At 43.3% G+C, this 21,987-nt stretch overlaps 1 protein-coding gene across 1 annotated transcript in view; it reads right to left on the bottom strand.

Annotated features, from left to right (window-relative positions):
- Positions 1-6,328: 6,328 nt before the first annotated feature.
- The window catches only part of antxr2a (ANTXR cell adhesion molecule 2a), a 75,729-nt gene continuing 60,070 nt past the window's right edge, over positions 6,329-21,987 (bottom strand). Inside the window, exon 17 of the mRNA XM_079162103.1 lies at positions 6,329-9,065. Coding sequence (XP_079018229.1) covers positions 9,027-9,065 — 39 coding nt within the window. The 3' untranslated portion in view covers positions 6,329-9,026. The remainder of the gene's footprint in view (positions 9,066-21,987) is intronic.

The raw sequence follows: 21,987 nt of genomic DNA on the forward strand, positions 1-21,987 counted from the left end.
ATGGCGCTCACGATGCGAGCTGTAGCGTTAGCATGTTAGCTTGTAGCGTACTGCAGTGTGGACCAACAGTACACATAAACATGTGTGAAACACATAAAACACATGTTTCATAAAACATGTGTTTTATGTATTTCATGTTAAAGGCACATTTCAGCCAGAAATAACTCGTTGAGTTCCTCGCCGCGCGTTCACCCACAGACTCGTTCCCACAGCGTTAGCACCATTTCCAAACATCTGCTGGAGAAGTCAGAAGCGATCTGCCGACCTCCTCTCGCAAAAAAAATGTGACATGATTTCACACAAAACACCTCCAGCCAAAGTTTCCCTCTGCCTTCATTAAAGCGCGACGCAGAGCGCTGCTGGCAAGGTGACTCGACCCCCGGCTCTGCCAGGGCTCCCCCACCCCCAAACCTGGGACGGCGCTGGTTTCACACAGCCCCACGCCATTGGCTCAGAGGGCCTTCAGTCGATCTGCCGCCTCGGAGAAAAAAAGGCCCCCGCCGTGAGCTGACAGTCAGTATGTTGGAGGGTTTATCATTAGCGGGCTCCAGACGGCCCCCGACGACCCCTCCGGCCGGACAGGTGATCTCGCTCGGCCCGTCTGACTCAACATATGCCCCCGCGGAGCTTCGGCACACATATTGTGCCATCATTATTTCATACCTAGCAGGAGCACGGATTCAGGTGCAAAAGCAGGTTGCTGTGAGAGGAATTATTTATTTGTTTGTGTAGGTGGGAGAGGGAGAATGTAATCTGCAACCTTTTGCATTTGCTGACCATCTGTTTTCGTTCGAGAACGCGTTCACTTAATATTTGTATTTTAAATTTAAGGAGATTATTTTTATATATTTACTTGCTGGCTTTGCTCCGCAGAGCCTCTCTGACCTGCTTATAAAATATGCTCATGATATGAAACATGACTTCGCTCAGACGGCCAAATCTAAATCTGTTGCTGGAATACTGCACCAGACTGCATTCAGAGAATATTTGTTCTTCTCTTGCACATTGGATGTTTCTCTTGTGTTTGTGTTGGATGCATGTGTATCAGCACTAAAGCGCTCTACTCTTAAGTGTACAGTATAGATTTAAAGTAGCAATACCACAATGTACAATAATTGTACAGTATGTTTGGTAAAGTATTATCAGCATAATGTACTTAAATTACAAGTATATTGTATATTGTTTATATTATTTAATATTTATTACACATTTTTGTGTGTACCGAAATATTGTTGTTAATTCTTCATTCTTTATTTTATATGTAAAATACAGAGTGTGTAGTTCTTCATTTTCTGTTCTTCTTTATCCCTTAAAGGGACAGTGTGTATGATTTGGTCTCTAACTCCTCCTCTCACTTCTCCCTTTACTGTTATTTTCCGTTCTCCGTTTATGTGAATGAGAGCCGGTTAAAGATCTGGGGAATTTTATCTGGATTTTAAGACACAGCGATGAAAACATAGACTGTATGTAATAAGTGGACGTAGTGATCGTGACGTCACCCATTGGTATTCGGACTGACCTCGAGTTTGGCAATTTCGCCGTCGCCATCTTGGATTACGGCCGTATAGCCATGTTGTTTTTTTCAACCAATGAACAGAAGTGACCATATTTGTAATGCGGAGGATTGACGTAGCCCCGCCCTAAAGCATCCCCTGCTTTATGGTCTGTTTGACTCTAAATGGACCATCATTTACTAAATGAACATCATGCTGTATTGAAGACTTGAAACTAGAGATTGAGACCATAAACTCATGTTTACAATGTTTACTGAGGTAATAAATCAAGAGAGAAGTAGAGTCATTTTCTCATAGACTTCTATACAACCAGAGGAGTCGCCCCCTGGTGGACATGAGAGAGAATGCAGCTTTAAGACACTTCCGCATCGGCTTTATTTTGGCAGAACTGGAGGTTGCCGCCTGGAACAAGTACAATATTTGAGTAATAGCACTTAGTTGACTTAAGTAGTTTTAAAGCTTTATGTTTCATGGTTCATTATGATTACGTTTTCTTTTCCAACCGCCCCAATCTCGTGTAATACGACTGGACTTATAGCACACATACATAAGTGGGGTTTCCGCTTTCCTTTGCTGCTCCGTTGAAATAACTGTTCAACCATCACATGGCATACAGTCTAATCATCTTACAGGAGTCCTAAATCTTTATCAGCACATATAGTATATTGGGCTTTAAAATTCACAGGGAGCTCACGGAGAAAAGAGCATCAAGATAAAGCTCCGAAATCCCGAACCGCCAAGCTCTCCTAACCCCCCCCCCCCCACCCCCACAACCACCACCTGCATTTTGCACAGCCGTCGCTGTCGGCTTCTCAGCCCTCTGTATTGCCTGAGAAGGGGATTTAGTTTGTAAAGCTCTCAGAAACACAATGCATTAAAATCAAGTGTCAACTCTAACAAGCTGTTCTTAGAGCGGATGTGCTGCCCTCTGGATGGGACGGGGGTCCGGGCTCAGGCTTTGAGAGGCTGGAGAGAGTACTTGAGTACTTGATCCCCTACAGTTACCCACATCTCAGAGACAACTGTGCAAATGGGGATAACCTGGGAAGCCAGACGGGGGTTTCGGGGGGTGGGAGGGGGGGGGCAACAGCTGCTTAAGTCCGTCCGCTGCCTGCCAGAGAAAACTTTTATCAGGGGAAGTGGAGGTTGAAATTTTACGGCGGCTAAGCCCCCCTCCATCAAATTGCGAAAACAGAACCTTGTGGCACAGCTCAGGGTGGATTTAAGAGTTTGCTCGGTGTTTTCTTGGCTGCGAGTCGCTAATATAAAAATAGAAGAATGCAAAGACGCTTTCATTCCAATCTACGGATCAAACAGATACAAAAGTGAATTATCTTTCTTCTCAAAGTCACTGAAACTCCCGTTTCAACCCATGAAGTGCTGCTCTGATGCGCGACGGGATGTGAATTTAATCAACTTTACTCATAAAAACCTCCAAAATTAATTTTCTTTTCTACAAAATGATCACCATGTATCTCTTCTGTTTCATATTCGTGATTTGAGAATATTTGCAGCGTCTGAGCTTCTTTAAACACACGACATCTTTTGGTTAATTCAGCTGCTTTATTTATATTTTCAGATGTCTTTTTCATCTCCAAACTATTGTTTGTTTTAGCGTGGCGGTGTGTTACTGAGCACTGAGCCCGTTTACATTACACACCATGTATAAGCTTGAATGGCAGCATGGTATATATGAGCAGCCTCCAGTGAGACAGAATGGCGCTTCATTAAAAAGAACTAAATAAAAAGATGTCACTGTGTTTGGAGACTCGGGGGGGAAAAATTACATTTTGGTTATTTGCATTGAAAGTTTGTGAACATTTTAAGGTTTAGGAGTTATTCTTTGATGATGATCTTTGAGGAGGATTGGGTCGATTCCTTTTGACTTATTTGTAGTTTTTAACCTTCTTTTAGTTGTTACGTTGTTGTGCAACAAAATTCATCTTTTGTGTGTCAGATATTATTTTTCTATAGGTAGGTAGGGGCGACAAGTGATCTACGACTGCCTCAGATTGACTCTTGTTTCCACTACAGATTGTGTATTGTTCCTCTTTTGATTTTTCTTTAGACAAATACATGTATTCCTATGAATGAGTGTATGTATGTGTGCTATCGCTAACTATAAGCTTAGCCAATGCCAAACTGCACCGAGCGCGTCTTCTTATGTGGTCAGGATGTTGATCTAGTTAGCCGTTAGCAGCCCGCTGGGCAGCAGAGTCCTGTGGTGCGTTTGGCTAACGGGCCAATGGGGGCTAATACGGCTACCAGAGCTAACGGCTAACGGAACTAAACACACAGCAGGACTGTTACGCAGTGAACTGCAGTTTAGCTGTGCTATTTAATAAAAAATGAGAGAGGGGAAATCGTGGTTTGTATTTATTGAATCTATCATTACAGCAGTGGTCTTTGCAGACGCACCTGGTGGAGATCTGCTCTCCACTGAGTGCACTTTTCTAGTTAACGTATTTATTCATTTGTTTAACTGAAATATTTGAACGCTTCAGAGAAAAGTCATCACTTGGACGTTAAAGTATTCAGTGTTCAGGGAATAAATGTGTGCAGTGTTACGGCCAAAATCATAGAGATGAACTTCTACCATTCACAAACTTAAAACTAATCGTGTTGAGAGTAACATACAAAGAGAACAATCAAACTGTGGAGGGAAAGTAAACAGTAAACACACTAGATCCGCAGATGTTTTAATGACGCAGTTTATAAAACTCTGATTTTTAAACATTTAAAGTGTTGGTGTTGTGCAGGCTGTGTGAACGGGTCAGCTGAGAGCAGTGATCGGCTTTATGGGGATGATTTCGTTATGGAGTCATACAGACGATGTATTTAGTCCACTTCATACGGAATCAGCAGACAAAAGCTTTGAGGAAGTAAAAAGAATGACTCACTGGGTTTAAAAAGGTTGTTTTTGTTGGTTCCATGCAGCTGTTTTTCAGTGAAATGTTCGTAATCAAGACTTGAGAGAAGTAACAGACAGGAAACAATGAGCTGATGACTCGTTAATTGTCATCAGTACAGCTGGTATATTAGTGTCCGTAGTAAAGCTGCAACAATGCTTTTATTTATAATCGTTTAATATACGTTTGTAGTGTTTTCATTCTTTGATTGTTTAGTCTATGAAATGACAGAAAATAATGACGGATGACTATTAAAAGTTTGCAGAAGTCACTTGTTTCGTCTGAACACCTGTGTGTCTCTGCAGGGGATCGATCGCGTTTATCTTATTTTAAAAACTCAACAGGATTCTGTTTATGACGGTCGATAGAAATCCTCATTTATGAGAGGCAGGAACTAAATAAATTTGAACATTTTAAGTTTATTTGAAAATGTACAATAATGTATTTGAGACGTTATTTTGTCAAATGATAAAATGTGTGAACAGATGAACATCAGATCAATATTAGAGGTGTGACAGATTAAGGAAAGATTATTTTGATGTATTAGTATTGTGGATGTGAATAAATACATTAATAAGGAACTCATCTACATTTGAACAAATGAAGAATCAATTTCACTTCCTCAAATGATATTAAATTCTTATTTTTGTGAAATTAGACGTTATTACTAGTTTTCTTTAACTCTGCACTGATGATGACCAGGCGTGGAATACAACGAAGTACATTTAGTTACAAAAGGTACTTGTACTTCACTTGAGTATTCCTATTTCATGCATCTTCTTACTTTTACTATTTGACTGACTTCTACAGTTTCTAGTTACAAAGCTCATAAACATAAACATTTATTATAAATTAAACTACGGTGCCGTATTTAAAGTAGTTACATATTTACATCTTAATGCATCAAGAATAACGACCCAATAATATCATATTTAGAATATAACACACTTTGCATCATGAGAACACCACAATATTAAGTTGCTTCAACCTAATTAAGCTTTTAGAAGTCAAAGCTAATTCTGTTGGTTGAACTAAACTTATTGAGTTTGTCGGATTATAAAAGTGCTGGATGAAGTTAGAGGTGGAACTTCTTAAAAAGATGCATATTATAACCTTCATGTTTCTAAAGATAAGCCAGTGTATGAAGAGTGACTCATACTCTTGATATTATAACGACTTTATTTTAAAACATAATTGTGTTTCTGGACAACAGAAGATGATTTCTTGCAACTTTTAGTGTCAGAAAGTAGATCAGGACCTACATTTTGTGAAACGACCTCCATGAGAGGAGAGTTAACGCTACGACAAAGTGAGATTTTTATGACCTCGAACAAGGAGACATCCCTCTCTCACTTCCAACATGGAGGAGGGGTTATAGCATGAACACACACACACACACACACACACACACACACACACACACACACACACACACACACACACACACACACACACACACACACACACACACACACACACAAACACGCATCTCAGCTGGCATCTTGTCACAGCATGCAAACGTGGATAAAGCAGAAGGTGTACGAGCGCATATTTTTACTAAATGCAAGACCTCATTTTTGGGGCGTTGAAGACCTTGGAGGGATTTTGAATGTGTGCGTGTGTGTGTGTGTCTGTGTGTGTGTGTGTGTGTGGTGCCTCCGGTGACTGACTTCACAGGGGGAGAGGCTGCACACTGTCCACTCTTCTGTCCACACAAACACAAACACACACACACACACACACACACACACACACACTGTATAATCACGTTCCCTGTCGGGCCCTATAAATCTGTAAGGGCCCAATTAAAGATGGCCTTTAGCATGTCCACCCCTACCAGCACACACGTGTTAAAAAGAAAGGAAAAGAAAAGACAAGAAAACAACGTTCGCTTTTCATCGAATGTATATTTGACACAACAGACTGCAGTGTAAAACAAGAACAAAATAAAAAACAGTGTAAAACTCGTAAAAAAAAAAAAAAAGAAGCTTTGTGAACAAGACGTCTTTGGTTTTTCTCTCACACACGAATGTGCAGCTCGTGTGAGTTGAACCTGGACTTAAAGGTGCTACGCGAGTATAAAAAAAGCAGCATGAAAGACAAAAACTGTACAATTTTAAAGATAATACAATGATAATTTACAATTTTTGCACCTTAAATGATAATAATAATAATAATAATAATGTACAAAGCAGAAAGAAGTGCATGCAAATCAAATTCAATCCAAAATGTGAAAGAAACACAAATTAAAAATGAAGACACATATCAACAATTGTGACTTTTTTTAGTTGAAGTTACATTGATAAACTTGGCAGATGTGAATAAATTGTTCAAAAACAAAAACAACAAAAATTATGTGTTTAAATGAAATTAAAACGATCTCATTTAACAAGTGCAGAAATACAAGAAATACTTTTTTTTCTCATCAAAGGCATCAGTTAAAAAAAAAATAAAAAGGCACAAAGACATTCAACAAAGATCTTTTAATAAATCTGCAACAATAGGAGCTGAAATGAGCGCGATGTACTGACGTGAGGACGCGGAGCTTCATGTGACGTGTTATTAGCAGGGCGACTCCTGTTGTGACTGCTATGTTAATATCTCATTAGCTCGGGTTAATAACATTCCTGTGCTCGTGGTTGTAACATAAAAAAAAAAAGACAAGCTCTGAAGTGCTTAAAATGTTTCCTCGTGCAGCGTCCAGAAAGAGGCTGATGAGCCTATTAAATGTCAGCCCGCCCAAATGATGCAAGAGGCTAAACGCGTTTATACGTCGCACACGCAAACACCGGCCCACCCCGAGGATTTACATTTTGGTTTTATTTATGTCGCTGCGATCGGGACGAAGAGGAAACAAAGGAATAATTAGACCGGTCGACGTCGCCCAATGTGAGCCGCTCACCCGTTTTCTCCCCCCTCAAACTTGACGGTTGTTGAACTTATTTTTAGTGTCATTTGATAAGCTCCCCTGCTTGCACAGAGACATCCCACTGACCCAGCCACTGGTCATTGTCTATACCGCTTCCCGTCAAAGCCGGCGCGCTTTGTCAGGTCTCGACTCGAATATCCATTTCGCATCTGAAGTACGGTATCCGAAGTGACTGGATCATTCGAGCCTTTTTCTTCAGCTGCTGCCCCCTTTTTTCCTCCCCCACAGTGGTTTTTATTCCGCCCGCACTGACATCATTTGGGATTGGCGTCATGACAGCGCGCTTGAGAAATCCACAATATATATATATATGTATACACCCTGCTTATTTTGGGGGGGGGGGGGGGGGGGGGGGGGAGGGAGTGGGGGGGTGGAGGAGGGTGGACATAATTTCTGGAAATGAACAATACTTATCCGTCCATCGCATCCGTTACTTTGGGTTTGCGTTTTGGACGTTGGCGCACCGTCAACGTGGCACCGTGTCCTCCTTTTTTTTTTTTTTTTTTGTGTGAATAACGCAATAATAGGTCATTCAATGTCAAAAAGGCATAAAAAAAAGCGACAGACAAGTCTTCACAGGCTGCTGCTTGCTGTTGCCTTTAATTATTTTAATTAAACTTTGATATTGGGCGGCGCCGAGTGAACTAGTGAGTTGTGACGCGGGCCGGTGGGAGAACAAAAAAAAAGCCCCTCGGAGGGATTGAGACGGCGTCGAGGGCAGCAGCTGTATCTGTATCTTAAAAAAAGTCTTAACTGATGGGCCTGTTTATGGGCGGTGATGTGCTACGCCTTGCTGAGCAGAGAGCAGACTGCGCTGGAAACAAAAAAAAAACACCAAGCGCCATGTCAAGGTCTTGCAGGCATCAATCCCTCAAACCTAGCTGGAGCTCGTCCTGGTCCTGCGGTCGAATAACGCTCTATTAATTTTCTCGTCCCGGGCGCGTAATGAAAGGAAGGTGTCTTAGGAGAAAACAACGGAAAAACTACAGGGCAAAGTCTTTCCGATACCTCGGGGGCGTTCCTGTCTACAATTTGTCAAGCGTGTGCACTTCTCAGTGTTAAAATGACAAGATGAGCCGGTCAAAGGGGGCCGGCCCGCCGGGCAATCCAGCGCCGCTGAAGTCGGGAGAGGATCCGTGATGAGACAATCGCCAAAAGGCGACGGACTTCTGCACTTGTGAGGCCCCACTGGGATTATTCAGACTTCCACGCCAAAGGCTAAACAGCCCCCTTTCCCTCCAGTTTGTTTTTGTCTTTCTTTCTTTAGATAGCTTCCGTCTGTGTCCATGAAATTAGGCTTTTTTTTCCCCCCACAGAAGGCACAATATGGTCAGAATATGTTAGAGCCTTTGGTGCGCACGAGAAAGCTAACCGAGTCGGAGCGCTGAGTTCTGGGGCGTTCTGCTCCACTTTTCAACATTTCTTTTAAAATGTATTTGGGATAAAGAAATGTCTTTGTAAAAAAACTTAATGAATGAGAGTTAATACCAGCGTTTCACCCGGTGGTGCTGCTGAGAGCAGGAAGCCAGAAGAGGAAACGTTGTGCACAGAGTGGAGCGGATAGGCGAACACATAGTGGTTTGAACTGCAGGACTGAAACTACAAACAACCTGAAATCCTTCTGTTGATCACAGCGATCAGCACGTGTTGCTCTTCAGCACAGCGGGCCGTCTGCTACTGATGCTGCACACGGTTGAAGTTAATACAGCGACCCTGAAAGCACACAGAGAGAGAAAGTATTCACTTTTAGAATCAACAAACTGCCTCATACATTAAAAAAACGTGTTTATGTGTGCTAATATTGCCTAATTAGCATATCTAAATATTTTCCAATAAATTAAATTTACATAAAAAGTTTAGTCATCATGATTTCATAGTCGACTCTTTATTTCTACTAAAATAATCAAAATAAAATGATGCAACAATAAGAAAATATAAAAATAAATATTGATGTGTATGTATTACATGTGTTTAGTGAATATATATATATACACACACACACACACACACACACACATATATACACAGATACCAGATTAATGACTTCATAATTTCAGGAGAAATAAAGTAAAACAATCAGCAGAAATCATATTTAAATCAAATCAAATGAAGCATCGACTGGTGAACAAACACCTCACTTCTTTTCTAAGAATACTGGCGTCTCACTTTCGTCTCCCTGTGCACAGTCTCACGCAACGTGTGTGTGTGTGTGTGTGTGTGTGTGTATGTGTGTGTGTGTAGGCAGCTGTCTGAGCCTCTCGGTGCAGCAGTCTGCTCACCAACAGTAGGCCGACTGGCACCAAGAGGGAGCTCTCACACAGCGAATCCATACCAGCCAGCAGGCCTCCAACACACACACACACACACACACACACACACACACACACACACACACACACACACAACTCTTCACCACTCTGCGTCTCTGTCAGTGTGTTTACATGTGCTCACTGTAACCTGGTCACAACATCACAGAGGTAAACGTGTCCTCGTGCGTCCTCTGACGAGCTGTAAATATGTTGGAGGCCGTGAGCAGCATCATATCTGAGGACGGCGGTATATTCATGGAGGATAAATTCACCCAAACCAAGAAGTCACATCTATCCAAGCAGGCGAGCAATGCAGTAAGTGATGATGGGATTTTGTTCTGAAAAATGACTGAACAGCAACATGAATGAAAGAAGTTCCTGAACAGTTTAAAATCCGAAGTGATGAGTGAGATGGTGTTTTCTAGTAATTCTAGTAGGAAAGCTACACCATCATGGGCACAAACGCCAAAATAAAAGCCCCCGAGTGGCTTTGAACTCAGGTAAAAGCATCGGGGACGGCAGGGTCACTGAGCCACATGCTGCTGGTTGTCTTGGTCCATGCAGACACAGAAGTGAATCTCCACTCGTGATGGGAATCAGGAACAGCTTCCAAATTGTCTGATCCATTTGATTTGTACGCCTCAGAGATTATCGATGCTCTTTATCAATGCTGGCACGTTTTTCTGACGCATTGCAAAAACTCTGCATCACAACTTCAAACTCTGTCTCACGACACAAACTTTGCGTCACAATGTCGAACATTAAACAATCAAAAACATCCCTTTTTTCCCCCTCTCTGTTTAACAAATCATATCTGCAGGTGCATGACTCCCGTTGAGGGACATTTGCTCCGGAGCTGCAGAGTGAACGCAGGAGTCAAGCAGCCGGTTCGGCGTCTTACAGTATCTGCACTACAGTCTGGCTCGGGAGCAGAAGTGTGCGCGGACCGACTGTGACGAGGGCTTTAGACAAGCTGGAGAATCTTCCATTCCTCATTATTTGGCAGGGGCTGGTGGGTGTTTGACGGAGGAGGGGGGGTGGGGGCTTCGCTCCATCTCTGCATGGTAAGCCCCTCGACGTGTACCCTCTGCAGCTAATCTCGCACAGTCAACAAATAAGGCACATCAGATGCTGTTTTGGCCACGGCCGTCAGAGCGGCTAAGTTCAGTGGATTTTATGGGGTTTTGCGGCGCACGGGGGGAAGGGGGGGGGGGAAGGGGCGCTCTCTGCGGCGGCAGGATGGCAGGCGAAGCGAGGGGGGGGGGGGGATCTGATTGCGAGGGCGAAGCAGGTGCGGCGCAATACGGTCAAACCCATTCCAGCCCCCCCCCACCCTCGGATGAGCGGGGCCCTGACTTGGCAGCGAGCGCCGCCTTTGTAACTGGGCCATGTTGGAGAGAGACGGAGGCCCACCTGTGCCACCCGGAGCGGCAGAACAATAGTCTGAACGTGTCAGCAGGGAGTGTCAGAGAGATCTCATCAGACGGACGGGAGCGTGACTGCAGAGAGAGACGGGTGGATGAGTCAGGTGGAGAGACGGAGAGGTGAAGAGACAAGAGGAGGAGGGGGGGGGGGGGGGGGGGGGGGGGGGGGGGGGGGCGTCCAAATGAGGACTGTGATTAATAAGGTTCATTACAGACACTCCACTGGCTTTTGTATTAAAACAAATGGAAATATATTGAACCTTGATGTCAAACTCAACTGATTAGAACGACTAGAATTGTCCCAACACAAAAAAAAAGCAGAGAGTTTGCTGCAGAGGTGCTAAAATCATTACATTGTGTCCCCGTAATCTTCATTATCCATCAATATATTATTGTTTAGTCTGAAAATGGCAGAAAATAGTAATATTCACTGTAAAACAAATATGATACGAGGAGGACAAAAAGCTGCAAATGATCACACTAAAGATGCCGGAGCATACTGTAGAAATTGGTGAATTACTACAATAATATTCCTTTTAAGAGCATTTTTAAAAAGAACTCAACACAGCCGGGAGCTAAAACAACGGCTGGACTCTTGCACTGATTGATCCGTGTCCTGTGAAAGTGTTACATCTTGTGTAGTTAATAACCTCAGCGTTTGAAGCGACGCCCGTCCCGACTCATGCACATGTTGTGGAATACTTCCCCATCACTACGCTGAGGGCTCGTTGGCGGGGCCCCCTCGCTGCAGAGAGGCCCTCGTTGTGCCCCGGTCCCCTTGTAACCGGAGGCGGAGCTCCAGGAGTGAAGAGGAGATCCGTGTGTACCGTGTTTTGATTTTCATTCTCATCTCTCGCCAGCGTTCGCCCCGAGCAGCTCGAGTCCCGTAGAGCTGCGACTCTCTGAGGACAGACGGCTCAGACCCAACGCTGGGCCACTTCATCCAGATATTAAATATCGTTGTTTGGGAAAGCATCGCGACGTCACGGAGGAATATCTTTTCTTTCTAGTCGTTGAAGATTTGGGTCAATCACGCATTCTAGTCGAACTACAAAAAATTGGTTGCCACACGTTCCGTCACGTCATTACAGAGTTTTTATTTTCTTACATTCTGCGTTACATTTTTGGCAAAATGACAATGTTGGGCATGATTTATCATTAAATCCACGATAGCATTTCCTGACCGCAACGTTGGATTAGAGTCCATCAAAGGCTGTTGTGTCAAATTGTGCCGTTTAAAAGTTCATATCGTATCACATGTACAGACGGGGAACATTAGTGCCAATAAAACAAGCATATTGTTTCCATGTCTCCCGCCCACGTTAATAGAAACTCTGATGTAACCGTGTCACACAGCAACACGTTCATTATTTATAAGATGAGGAACTTAGACCGCTACGATGAAATGTCTCGAGTCATTACGACGATTCCGTTCTTCATCTTCTAAAAACGTTTAAGATCAATTACTTAACAAAGTATAAAAGCTGTCAAGCTGAGATCAAACGCTATTAGAATAGTGTTTCATTTTCAAGAGGTTTTAACAAGATTCTAATTGAATGTGTTTCAGTTTATCACGAGGAAACAGGTCAAAGGTTTAGAATAAAAATAGTTCTTCTGGGATCTAAGAGTACAAACGGCAGCGAGCACGTTTGATCTGTGTTGGGGTTACGAGGGGCTCAACAGACGCCAGACAACAACAGGAAGTGCTGGCTAGCTTCATGGTTGTCATGTTGTGTGTGTGTGTGTGTGTGTGTGTACGCTACAGTCACGTCCAAACTACCCTGCGTCTCAGTGATCCAAGCCATTCTCTAAAGGGACCCAATGTCTCCCTTAGTGACGTGGAAACAGTTGTAGATGAAACTTAAAAAAAGAGTTTGAAGAGTTTGTTCTGACGGTTTTCAGAGCGCATGAGGAGCTTTTAGTGAGCGGGGCTCAGCTCGTCCTCCAACTCACCAACGGAATAGAAAGCGAACATCGGTCATGTTTATAATCACCGTTGAATGATGGCAGAAAACCTTAAAACCACAACACACTTTAAAAACGTGTCGGTCGTTTTGTAGTTTAGTTGGATTCAATCCAGATGTCAGCGGACATTTTTCTCAACTTTCCTCCTAGAATAAAATAATAATCTAGAAATCCTCCACAATCTATGAGTTCAACAACACTGCAGCTGAAAAATGAAGTCATGTGTTCGTCTCCTCGTTTGAAAGAAGTCTCCACATCCATGTTTTCGGGAGACGATTAAAAAGGAAACGGAACACAGCTGATGGAGTTAGCGCGCTTCCAAGTGTTTGTGTTGGCTTGTCTCGTATTAATTGACTGTATAGTTTGTCACATTTACAATATAAAACAAGAAGAAGATGCAGGAAAGAAGGCATCCATTTAGGTTACAGAACGAATCTCCCATCTGGACTGGAGTGTGAAAACACTTGCAAGCATGAGAGTTGTAATCCAGTTGCAAGATGCTTATTTTGCAGTGATAAGCTGCAGGCTTTGAAAGATTTTATTACCAGAACAGAGATTCTTTCTCTCCCCCCCCCCCCCCCCACATTAGAGCTTTGCAGCCTATACAGTATCTTAGTTAATCTAGGGCTTACTTAATCCAACAGCAACAGGACGACGGCAACTCTCGTCACACTATTCCAACACGTGTTTGTTGTTCTGACAAAATGTTAATGAGCTGAACAACAAATCCAAACTGCATCATGTAGCCGTTGTAAAGTTTCCTTCCTGCATGAACTACCGACAGTACGGACTGCTGCTGCACTCCCCCCGACACAGGCTGGAATCACAAGGAATCATTGCGCCGTGTGTGCGGTAACACTAGCCACGTCACGTCTTCACCAGGTGGAGACGCTGGAGATGTTTTTAGGTCTGTAAACAAAGACCAAGAAGCGATCAGACTGGTAACCAAAGCGCCTCGTGCATCACTAGATCTGTTAGAGTGTCACGGGTTTGCATTAAATAAAGTACAAATGAACATTAAAGGGAATCATAAAAGCCGATTCACACCAAACACAGATTTCGTGAACGCTTACACACTCAACCGGATTTCCACCTGCAGAAATATCTGCCTGACCGGTTATAATCCAGCCGGTGTCATACCTGCAAGTACAGCTGCAGGTAACGTGCTGCTAAATGTGGGAAACATCTTATTAATTTAGGTTCTCAACACTTAATAATGTCATAAAAACATTAACAAGCAAATAAAGGACCAATATCTGGCTTGAGATCGGCCAGTAGCTGAGATACCATGAAGATGGTAAAGTAGCTGATAAGCACCTGTTATAATGAATCCCACTGCATAGCTATTTGAGGCAGAGACGATTGGTTGAGTTTAGATATTGACCTCATAGGGTCAGGGGAGCCTACTGGTCATATTGGGAGAGGACTCCACCAATCAGGTTACCGGTACCTCAGCGAGCACGGACGCCTTGGCCAATCCGAGCGTTAGAATGCTGCACAAGAAGAGCAGTGGGATCACGGGACGGGGCTAGCCATAGCAGCTAGCGTTAGCATCACATTTGGGGTATGATTAAGTTCATGCATTGTGTAGCTAATGATAGCCCATAAAACATCCACTGTCTGGAGTGTTTTGAGTTGTGTGGAGTGGAGAAGGACAACAGTTATTTACTTTATTGAGGAAAATGAAAGTTTAAAGGTGAGCATATTTGGATTTTCCGTAGTTTTGCAGCACATTTCCACATCAAACTGATGAGAAACTGTTTTAAGAAAGGTACTCGACTTCCCCAAGGTAAAGCAGGAATCCAAAACAAGTGTGAACTGTCCCTTTATGGCATTCACAGCAGCAGACTTCTACAAGTTACAGTATTAGCTCCGCTCAGTGTCGTCCTCGCGGCCCGTCGAGAGCCTCGGCCACCAGACATGTGTTCTCTTTTACTCCGTGTCCTCTGCCACATATTGAACAAATTAAAAAGTTCAAGTTGGAGGGAGAAGCACAGCTGCACGGAGGACAGAGCAGAGAGCCAGGGTGTGAGCAATCCTCCCTCCACGAGGCTGCTGGCCCTCTTCTCACAGCCCCTCGTCCACACACACACACACACACACACACACACACACACACACACACACACACACACACACACACACACAGACACACACACGCTGCCCACACAGCGCTGCCATCTGGCCTGCTGGGAAATCAGAGCCACCTGAGACTCGGCCAAATACATGATGCTCGCTGACAACTCGGGCAGTTTCCTCCTCATTGTAAAGAGATGAATAAAGATTATACAAGCACATAAGGTACATGGGAGGACAACATTTTTTTTTCACTACTGTGAAGTTTAGCAGATCTGTTGGAAGACATTTTTTTTTCTTCTTCTTCTTCCTGCTCCAAAACAGGAAACAGTCTCTGCTTAGTATGCATGTTATAAATGCCTCCGTGTTTAAATGTAGTGCTGCAGGAACCGGTATGTACTATGTAGACTCCTAAACAATACACACATACGTGATCCTGTTCTTCCAAAATAATGTCCGTCAACATGCTGCTGCAACAGCCTCCACTCTTCTGGTTTCAAGCTTTTCACCGTGTTTTATAACCTGGCTGCAGAAATTGGCTCCCAATCAGCCGAAAATGCATCAGTGAGGTCGACTACGTTTACATGCAGCAAATATTCATTGTTTTTGCCCTTATCTGGATAATTATTTTGAATGAGATGTTTTTATATGAAAATGAATAATCCACAAATATTCCCGTCAACGCCATTCTCCGCTGCGTTTTGATGGGTCGATGTCCTAACACGTCGTTCATTGAGGGAGCCGCTTGTGCCGTTTTGCGTCAAAATATATTTATTTTTTCAAAGTTATCCACCGGGGTTGGACTGGTTGACCCGTGTGAACACATCCTCTCCTGTTCATTCCTTTAACCACCTTCTTGAAAAGGTCCGGCGTGGAGATATTTGCAGCATATCCAAAAAACCTGTTGATATGCAAATCCTTTACAATGTTTAAAAGTAGGTGTGTTTCTCCTTCTGACCGGAAATGTGGGCTTTTCTTTTGGGCACGCATCTCTACAGTTTTGCAGACTATTGGTTAGTTAGTTTGTTTTCAACCAGGCGGCAACTTCCTGTTCTGCAGAGTGAAGCCAACGAAGGCGTGTCTTAAAACCTGCATTCTCTCTAATGACCATCAGGGGGCGACTCCTCTGGTTGTAGAGAAAATGACTCTCTCTCGATTTATACTGTGTGTTTATCGGAAACAAAAAAAAAAGAGGTTTAATTATGAATATCCAAACAAAATAAGATGTTCCGACGATGTTCCCAAAGGATGCTGGATGGGGTCGAGGGTCAAGACTCAGTACAGACCAGTCAAGTTCTTCCACCACAAACAAACTGGGGGCAACCATTCCTTTATGGAGCCGGGTTTTGGAACAGGACAGAGAGAAACTTGATCACAATAGATCAGAGTTCCAGTTTCAAACCTCTTGACATCATATTTACGTCTCAGGCCTTCGTAAACACCAACACTGCCTCCAATAGGGAGCCTCGGTGTGAATGAATCCGGCTCTGGTGGCTACTTCACTGACCCAGGGAGCAGAGAGGGAGTGAGTGACAGCTTGCAGTAAAAAAAAAAAAGTTATGCTAGCAGGCAGCAGCATATGGTCCGCAGACTGTCGGAGCATCGCTGGCTCCCGTTTCCTGCAGACAGGAGAATGTTTTACTGAGTGGAGAGAAGAAGAGACGCTGATGGCGAGGTCGGGTTCTTTGGTCCGAACCATCATGTGAACCGTGTTAGTTTTTCTGTTTGTTGAGGTTTCCACTGCCGTGATTAGATGATTAGATGAACTGTATGGTGCAGTTTGGTTAGAAGTTGGCGCTGTAGGCTACACATGACTGTAATCTGCCAGTAATCAGAGAAGAAGAAGAAGAAGTAGAAGTAGAGGTCGTTAAAGCGGATACAAAACAAGTCGCCTTGGCCGTCTAAGACGTCTTCAGGAATTGAATTGTTCAAGTTGTACGTCAGCTTGTATTGGCCATGTTTCATGCTGTCCGGAGGTGAAGACAATAGAAATATACCGTATATTCCTCAGAATTCATTGGGCGAAGGCTAGAACCACCAAAAAATTATTTGCACAATTGGTGAAAATTCTATGAGATTTTGCCGTTTTCATACAGCTTTCCTAAAAGGCAATAGTTTGAAATGTGCATAAAAAGATGTGAGTGGAAACACGGTTCACCACTTTGAGACGCCCAATACTTCCTGCAGAACAGCATCAGCTGAAAGTCTAAAATCAAATCCCCCCCCGAAAATATGTAAAAGCTGATCTGATCGTCCAGCCTGTTTCCCAATTGTTGCCGGAGGAGAGGAGGAACCTGTTAAAGGGTTAACCTCACGGCCGAGTCACAATGGCGGCGTATTGTTGTTGACGTCACGTCGTCTGCTGGTGGAAGATTAGGCTGCTCGCTTGATTTCAGAGCAGAACCGTTTACACCCCCCCGATGCATTGCAGGTTTTATTCTATTTCCTGTTTCCCGCTGTTCCCTCCATGCGGTCATCATCGTGCATTAATGTCTAAAATGACACAGCTCCTGACTCTTGTACCAGCCGTCTGTTGTTGCAGGGATAAGTGGAACCTCCTGAAGCCTGAACGTGGACGCTGCAGTACTGTAGGTGCAGCTGTTTCCTGCAGGGCCCTCCTGCTTTCTCCCCTCAACCCACACCCCCTCTCTGGGTTTTTTTTTTCAGAGTAAGTGCACATCATTGGCAGCTAAAAGCTCTGGGCACCGTCCCTCTGGTTGTTCCAGAGAAATGCCAATCGTTTTGGCGTCGACGGGGGCCTCACAGACGGCGCAGGAAGGCACAGATGGCACTAATGGACGAGCAGAATCCAACCGAGGGACCGGGACAGAGCCACACCGGAGCGCCGTCCAAATAACTGTAGTGTGAATGTACTGTATGGCCAAGCGCCGCCCGCTCTGCTCTAGCGGGGAGAAGCGGTGCCACGGCGATGCGGCATGAAGTATTTAAAATGATGAAATAATCATAAGAGAGGGAGATGGTGGGAGGATCGGCGTGGAGCCGTGCCAGGTGGGATCAGACAGAGGAGAGATTGTTCTTTGGGATGATACGTGCTGAAGCGAGCTCGTCAGCCCGATGCAGACAGACAGCTCCAGCTAATGGACCCTGTCTGTCAATGAAGAGCCAGTTCATAGACCGCACCGTCTCCCGATACAATGCTTCTTTTGTGCTAACGCGTGAGCCGGGCCTGGGTTTTTTTTAATTTTTTTTTAATACGACCTGTGACGGCGATAGACTTGCATCTCGCATAAATCTTCTCCCTTCGTTTCCCACGTTGATGCCCACATGCTGCACATTTGAACATTTGCTGTGCAAAGCATTCACAAAAAAAACAAAACATCCCTGTGTTTTAGCTAGTAGTGCTGAGCAGATGCTTGTAGGAAGAACTAGTCACAGCTTTCGATGGTGCTAAGTGGCCACCGAGAAAAGAAGAAAAAAAAGTCCAGTCTGGAGCTCCGTGTTCTTTTTATAAAAAGTTGAAATACTTCTGAAGGGTCACGATACCTTAAGTTTGAGCCGTTTTCAGCCTTCTGCGTGATTCTTCTAAAAATGCAAGCGGGCTCTCGGAGCCGAGAGGAGAAAGCGGTTAGGTGGGCAGGTTTGGCCTTTTAAAACTCTGCAGAACAACACAGTACGCAGAAAAAGTTTCTCGGGTGCTAGTTGACAATAGAAAGATGACATAAGTGAGACACTTAAGTTGCAGCGTGCTTTGGATGAAACATGCAAACTGCAGCAACACCCGAATTCCACCCCAAACCCCCCCCACGAAAAACCAGAAGCCAGTTGTTGGTTTGGACCCGCAGCTGTTCGGTGTCCCAGAAGCTCAGCTCTGCAGTGCAACATGCTCAGACAACATGTGCGAGCCTTCTGAACGGGGACGCCAAAAACACAAACCCAAAATAAAGAGGTGGTGGGGGAGCATTTGTTAATTTTTTTTCTCTTCCGGGTGCCACAGTGTATCAGCGTCCACGCGGAGCCACTGGGCTCATCTGTACTTTTAAATCACGCCACATCTGTCCTCCCAGAGCGGGCCAGCAGAGACTAAACACTCACAACTGCACTGAAAACATAAGCTCGCGTCCCGTCAACCAAACGGCTCTCGTGTTCGGTTGGATTAAAAGTACATTTGCCCGTTTTTATTTTTTTTACGCTAAATGGAGCGAACCTCCATCGCTGTTTGCTTCAACCTCGGGGTTTTTTACAGATGCTCACAAACACCACTGATGATGAAATATGTATTTACAGCAGCAATGATTCCCTAAAGCAAAGTCTGTCTGCAGACAAAGAGGTGCAGATGAAGATGGAGCCCAACGTCCTGTTTTCTGATCACGTGCACGTTCTCCACGTCTTAGACTGACATGCAGTGAAGACGTTTCTCTGTGACTCCCTGAGTTTTTAGATATGTTCTAAATGTTCTAAATAAATATATGAACATACTGTTGCACACTGACAATAAAGTAGCACCTTTTTTTTTATTCCTAAAGTCTAACTAAACAGCAACAAAGGACATATTAGAGGAGAAAATATGTCAAATAAATGTATATTTCTAAATATGTGACACAGCGATCAAACGCTGGTACGGATCTAAAAGTTGGATTCTTTACAAATGATGTTTATATAATTCCCTCACAGTAGTCCGGTAGTGTTCATCATATACATGATAAACATCTGGGGAAATTGTACTATATATATATATATATTTGTTTACTTTACTCTCATGATACTGTGCCAACCTGCAGCCAGCTGGAGGCCTGAGAAGAAGAAGATCGACTCTGAATGAAAGCTGAGCACCAAGCCGACGAGCTGCAGCAGAGGAACCTGGTGAGAAACCGTCACGGCTGCTGGTGATGGAGACTAAAGCACCACCTGTGTTTTAAAACAGTCAATACAATTCAGTCTATGGCGAAGATGTTCGTTTTATTACTTTGTATTCATGTAATAAATATAGAAAAGGTCAACGAGACAGAAATATGTATCAGAAATGAAGAAACGGTTTCCACTGTATCAGGAAGTGTTGTTGGTGCTTCCATGTGACGGAATAAGTGTTGAAGTATTATTCATTTATTATAACATATAATATATATAATATATATGATATATGGCTGCTGTGTTGGTACTTTGGTTGTGCAGAGTAGCGTTGGGTTGTAGTTATTTGTGAGTTTGTATTTACGTTAGTGCGCAGTCCTTTTTCATATTTATTACTTGATTATATTGTTCATTAAAAATTCTATACGAGGATTTTACTGTTCATTTTATTCATTTTGTGTTTTTATTTGTTAAATGTACGAAATAATTAAATACAATATAGTAAAATAATGTATCGTTATAATATTAAAACTCCAGCGTTGTTTCATTGACTTTAATTCATTTAACTGCCTTCTAATTACTGTAAATGTGTTTTAATAAATAACCATCAACAGCAGCATCTTCAACGAGCCTTTAATATCAACCACTAAAAAAATAACTGTTTCTCTCCAAAAATAAATACGCTGAATATCGGTTTGGTCTAAACTTTGCTGCTCTAAAGTCATCTGTCAATATTTAAAAACTAGAAACACAGATGATTCCCTCTTTAAATAAAAAGCCTGTCTGAGTAACCAAAGGTTTTAGGACGACTCATGAGCAGCGACGTGCTTCACTTTGATGCCGGTCCTGCTTCTCTTTGTCGGACTGAAGCAGACACACGTTCAAGTGATCGGCCTCAATTAGTTTTTTGCTTCCTATTCGATGTGTGTAAATGTACGTGTGTGTGTGTGTGTGTGTGTGTTACTATACTCTGGTTCCCCCTCTTGCTCCCCCCCCCTCCTCCACCAGCGGCATGCTGGACGGGGTCACATGTGATCTGCTCTTAGCGGAGATGCAGGCCATGCGACAGCGAGGGCCAGTAATTGGGAGTGAGCTGTCAAGACGGGGCGGTGTGTGTGTGTGTGTGTGTGTGTGTGTGTGTGTGTTGTGCACGTGCCAGGGAGGCTGCCCTCCTACAGGGTGGCACACATTAAGGTCCCTGATGAGACTAATGCAGGAGGAAACGGGTCTGGCGTGGCGCCCGGTCGAGAGGTGAAAAGGGAAGGCCGGTCTGGGTCGAACCCTGACCTGAAGTGAATCTGGAGCAAGTGCAGGAAAAAAAAGAAAAAGGGTTGATTTGTATGTTTTCTCTCTCTCGTGTGTGTAAATAGTTTTTTTAATTTATTCCTCTGGATTTTAATTGAAAATGAATATTCATATTTTTTCCCCCCAAGTGATTCTTTAAAAATGTTTCCCAAATCTAAAGAAAGCAGCGTCTCATCTTTGAGTCGTTACTGAACCGTCGCTCCGTCACAGCTTCTCTCTCAAGAGTCAATCAACGAATGAAAGACGCAGATTTAGACGCTAACGACGCGCTAAAAACGCTTTCCTGCAGTTGACATGATTAACTGCAATTACAGGAAGAAGAAAAAAAAGAAGGTGAAAACAAAAAAGACTGAATGTGAAATTGTGTCTAATCAAAGACACAAATGGAGATAATTGCGTTCCGGGTTGATGAATTAATTATTATTAGTTTTGGTTTATTTGATGTTTGCCAGAACATGAACATCTGTAGCTGCCTCGTTAGTGTTCGACAGAGAAGGGACTTCTTTTTCTGATTGTTAAATCAACAGTATCAGTGTATATACGGTTTCCTTTACATCATTTTGTCTTTTGATAATTATGATAATTATGATTTTTCTTCGCAGACGTGTGGATGTGAAGAGCGGCGTTAACAAATACTCGATTTCAATCCTCTTTTAGTATCAGTTAAAGTTGATATTATCTGAGATTAAATTACCCAAAAATGAGATTTACATCATTTTAAAATGATGAATGAATAAAAGTTAAAGAAGC

Source organism: Pholis gunnellus, assembly GCF_910591455.1.
Source record: "Pholis gunnellus genome assembly, chromosome: 6".
Classification (NCBI taxonomy): Eukaryota; Metazoa; Chordata; class Actinopteri; order Perciformes; family Pholidae; genus Pholis; species Pholis gunnellus.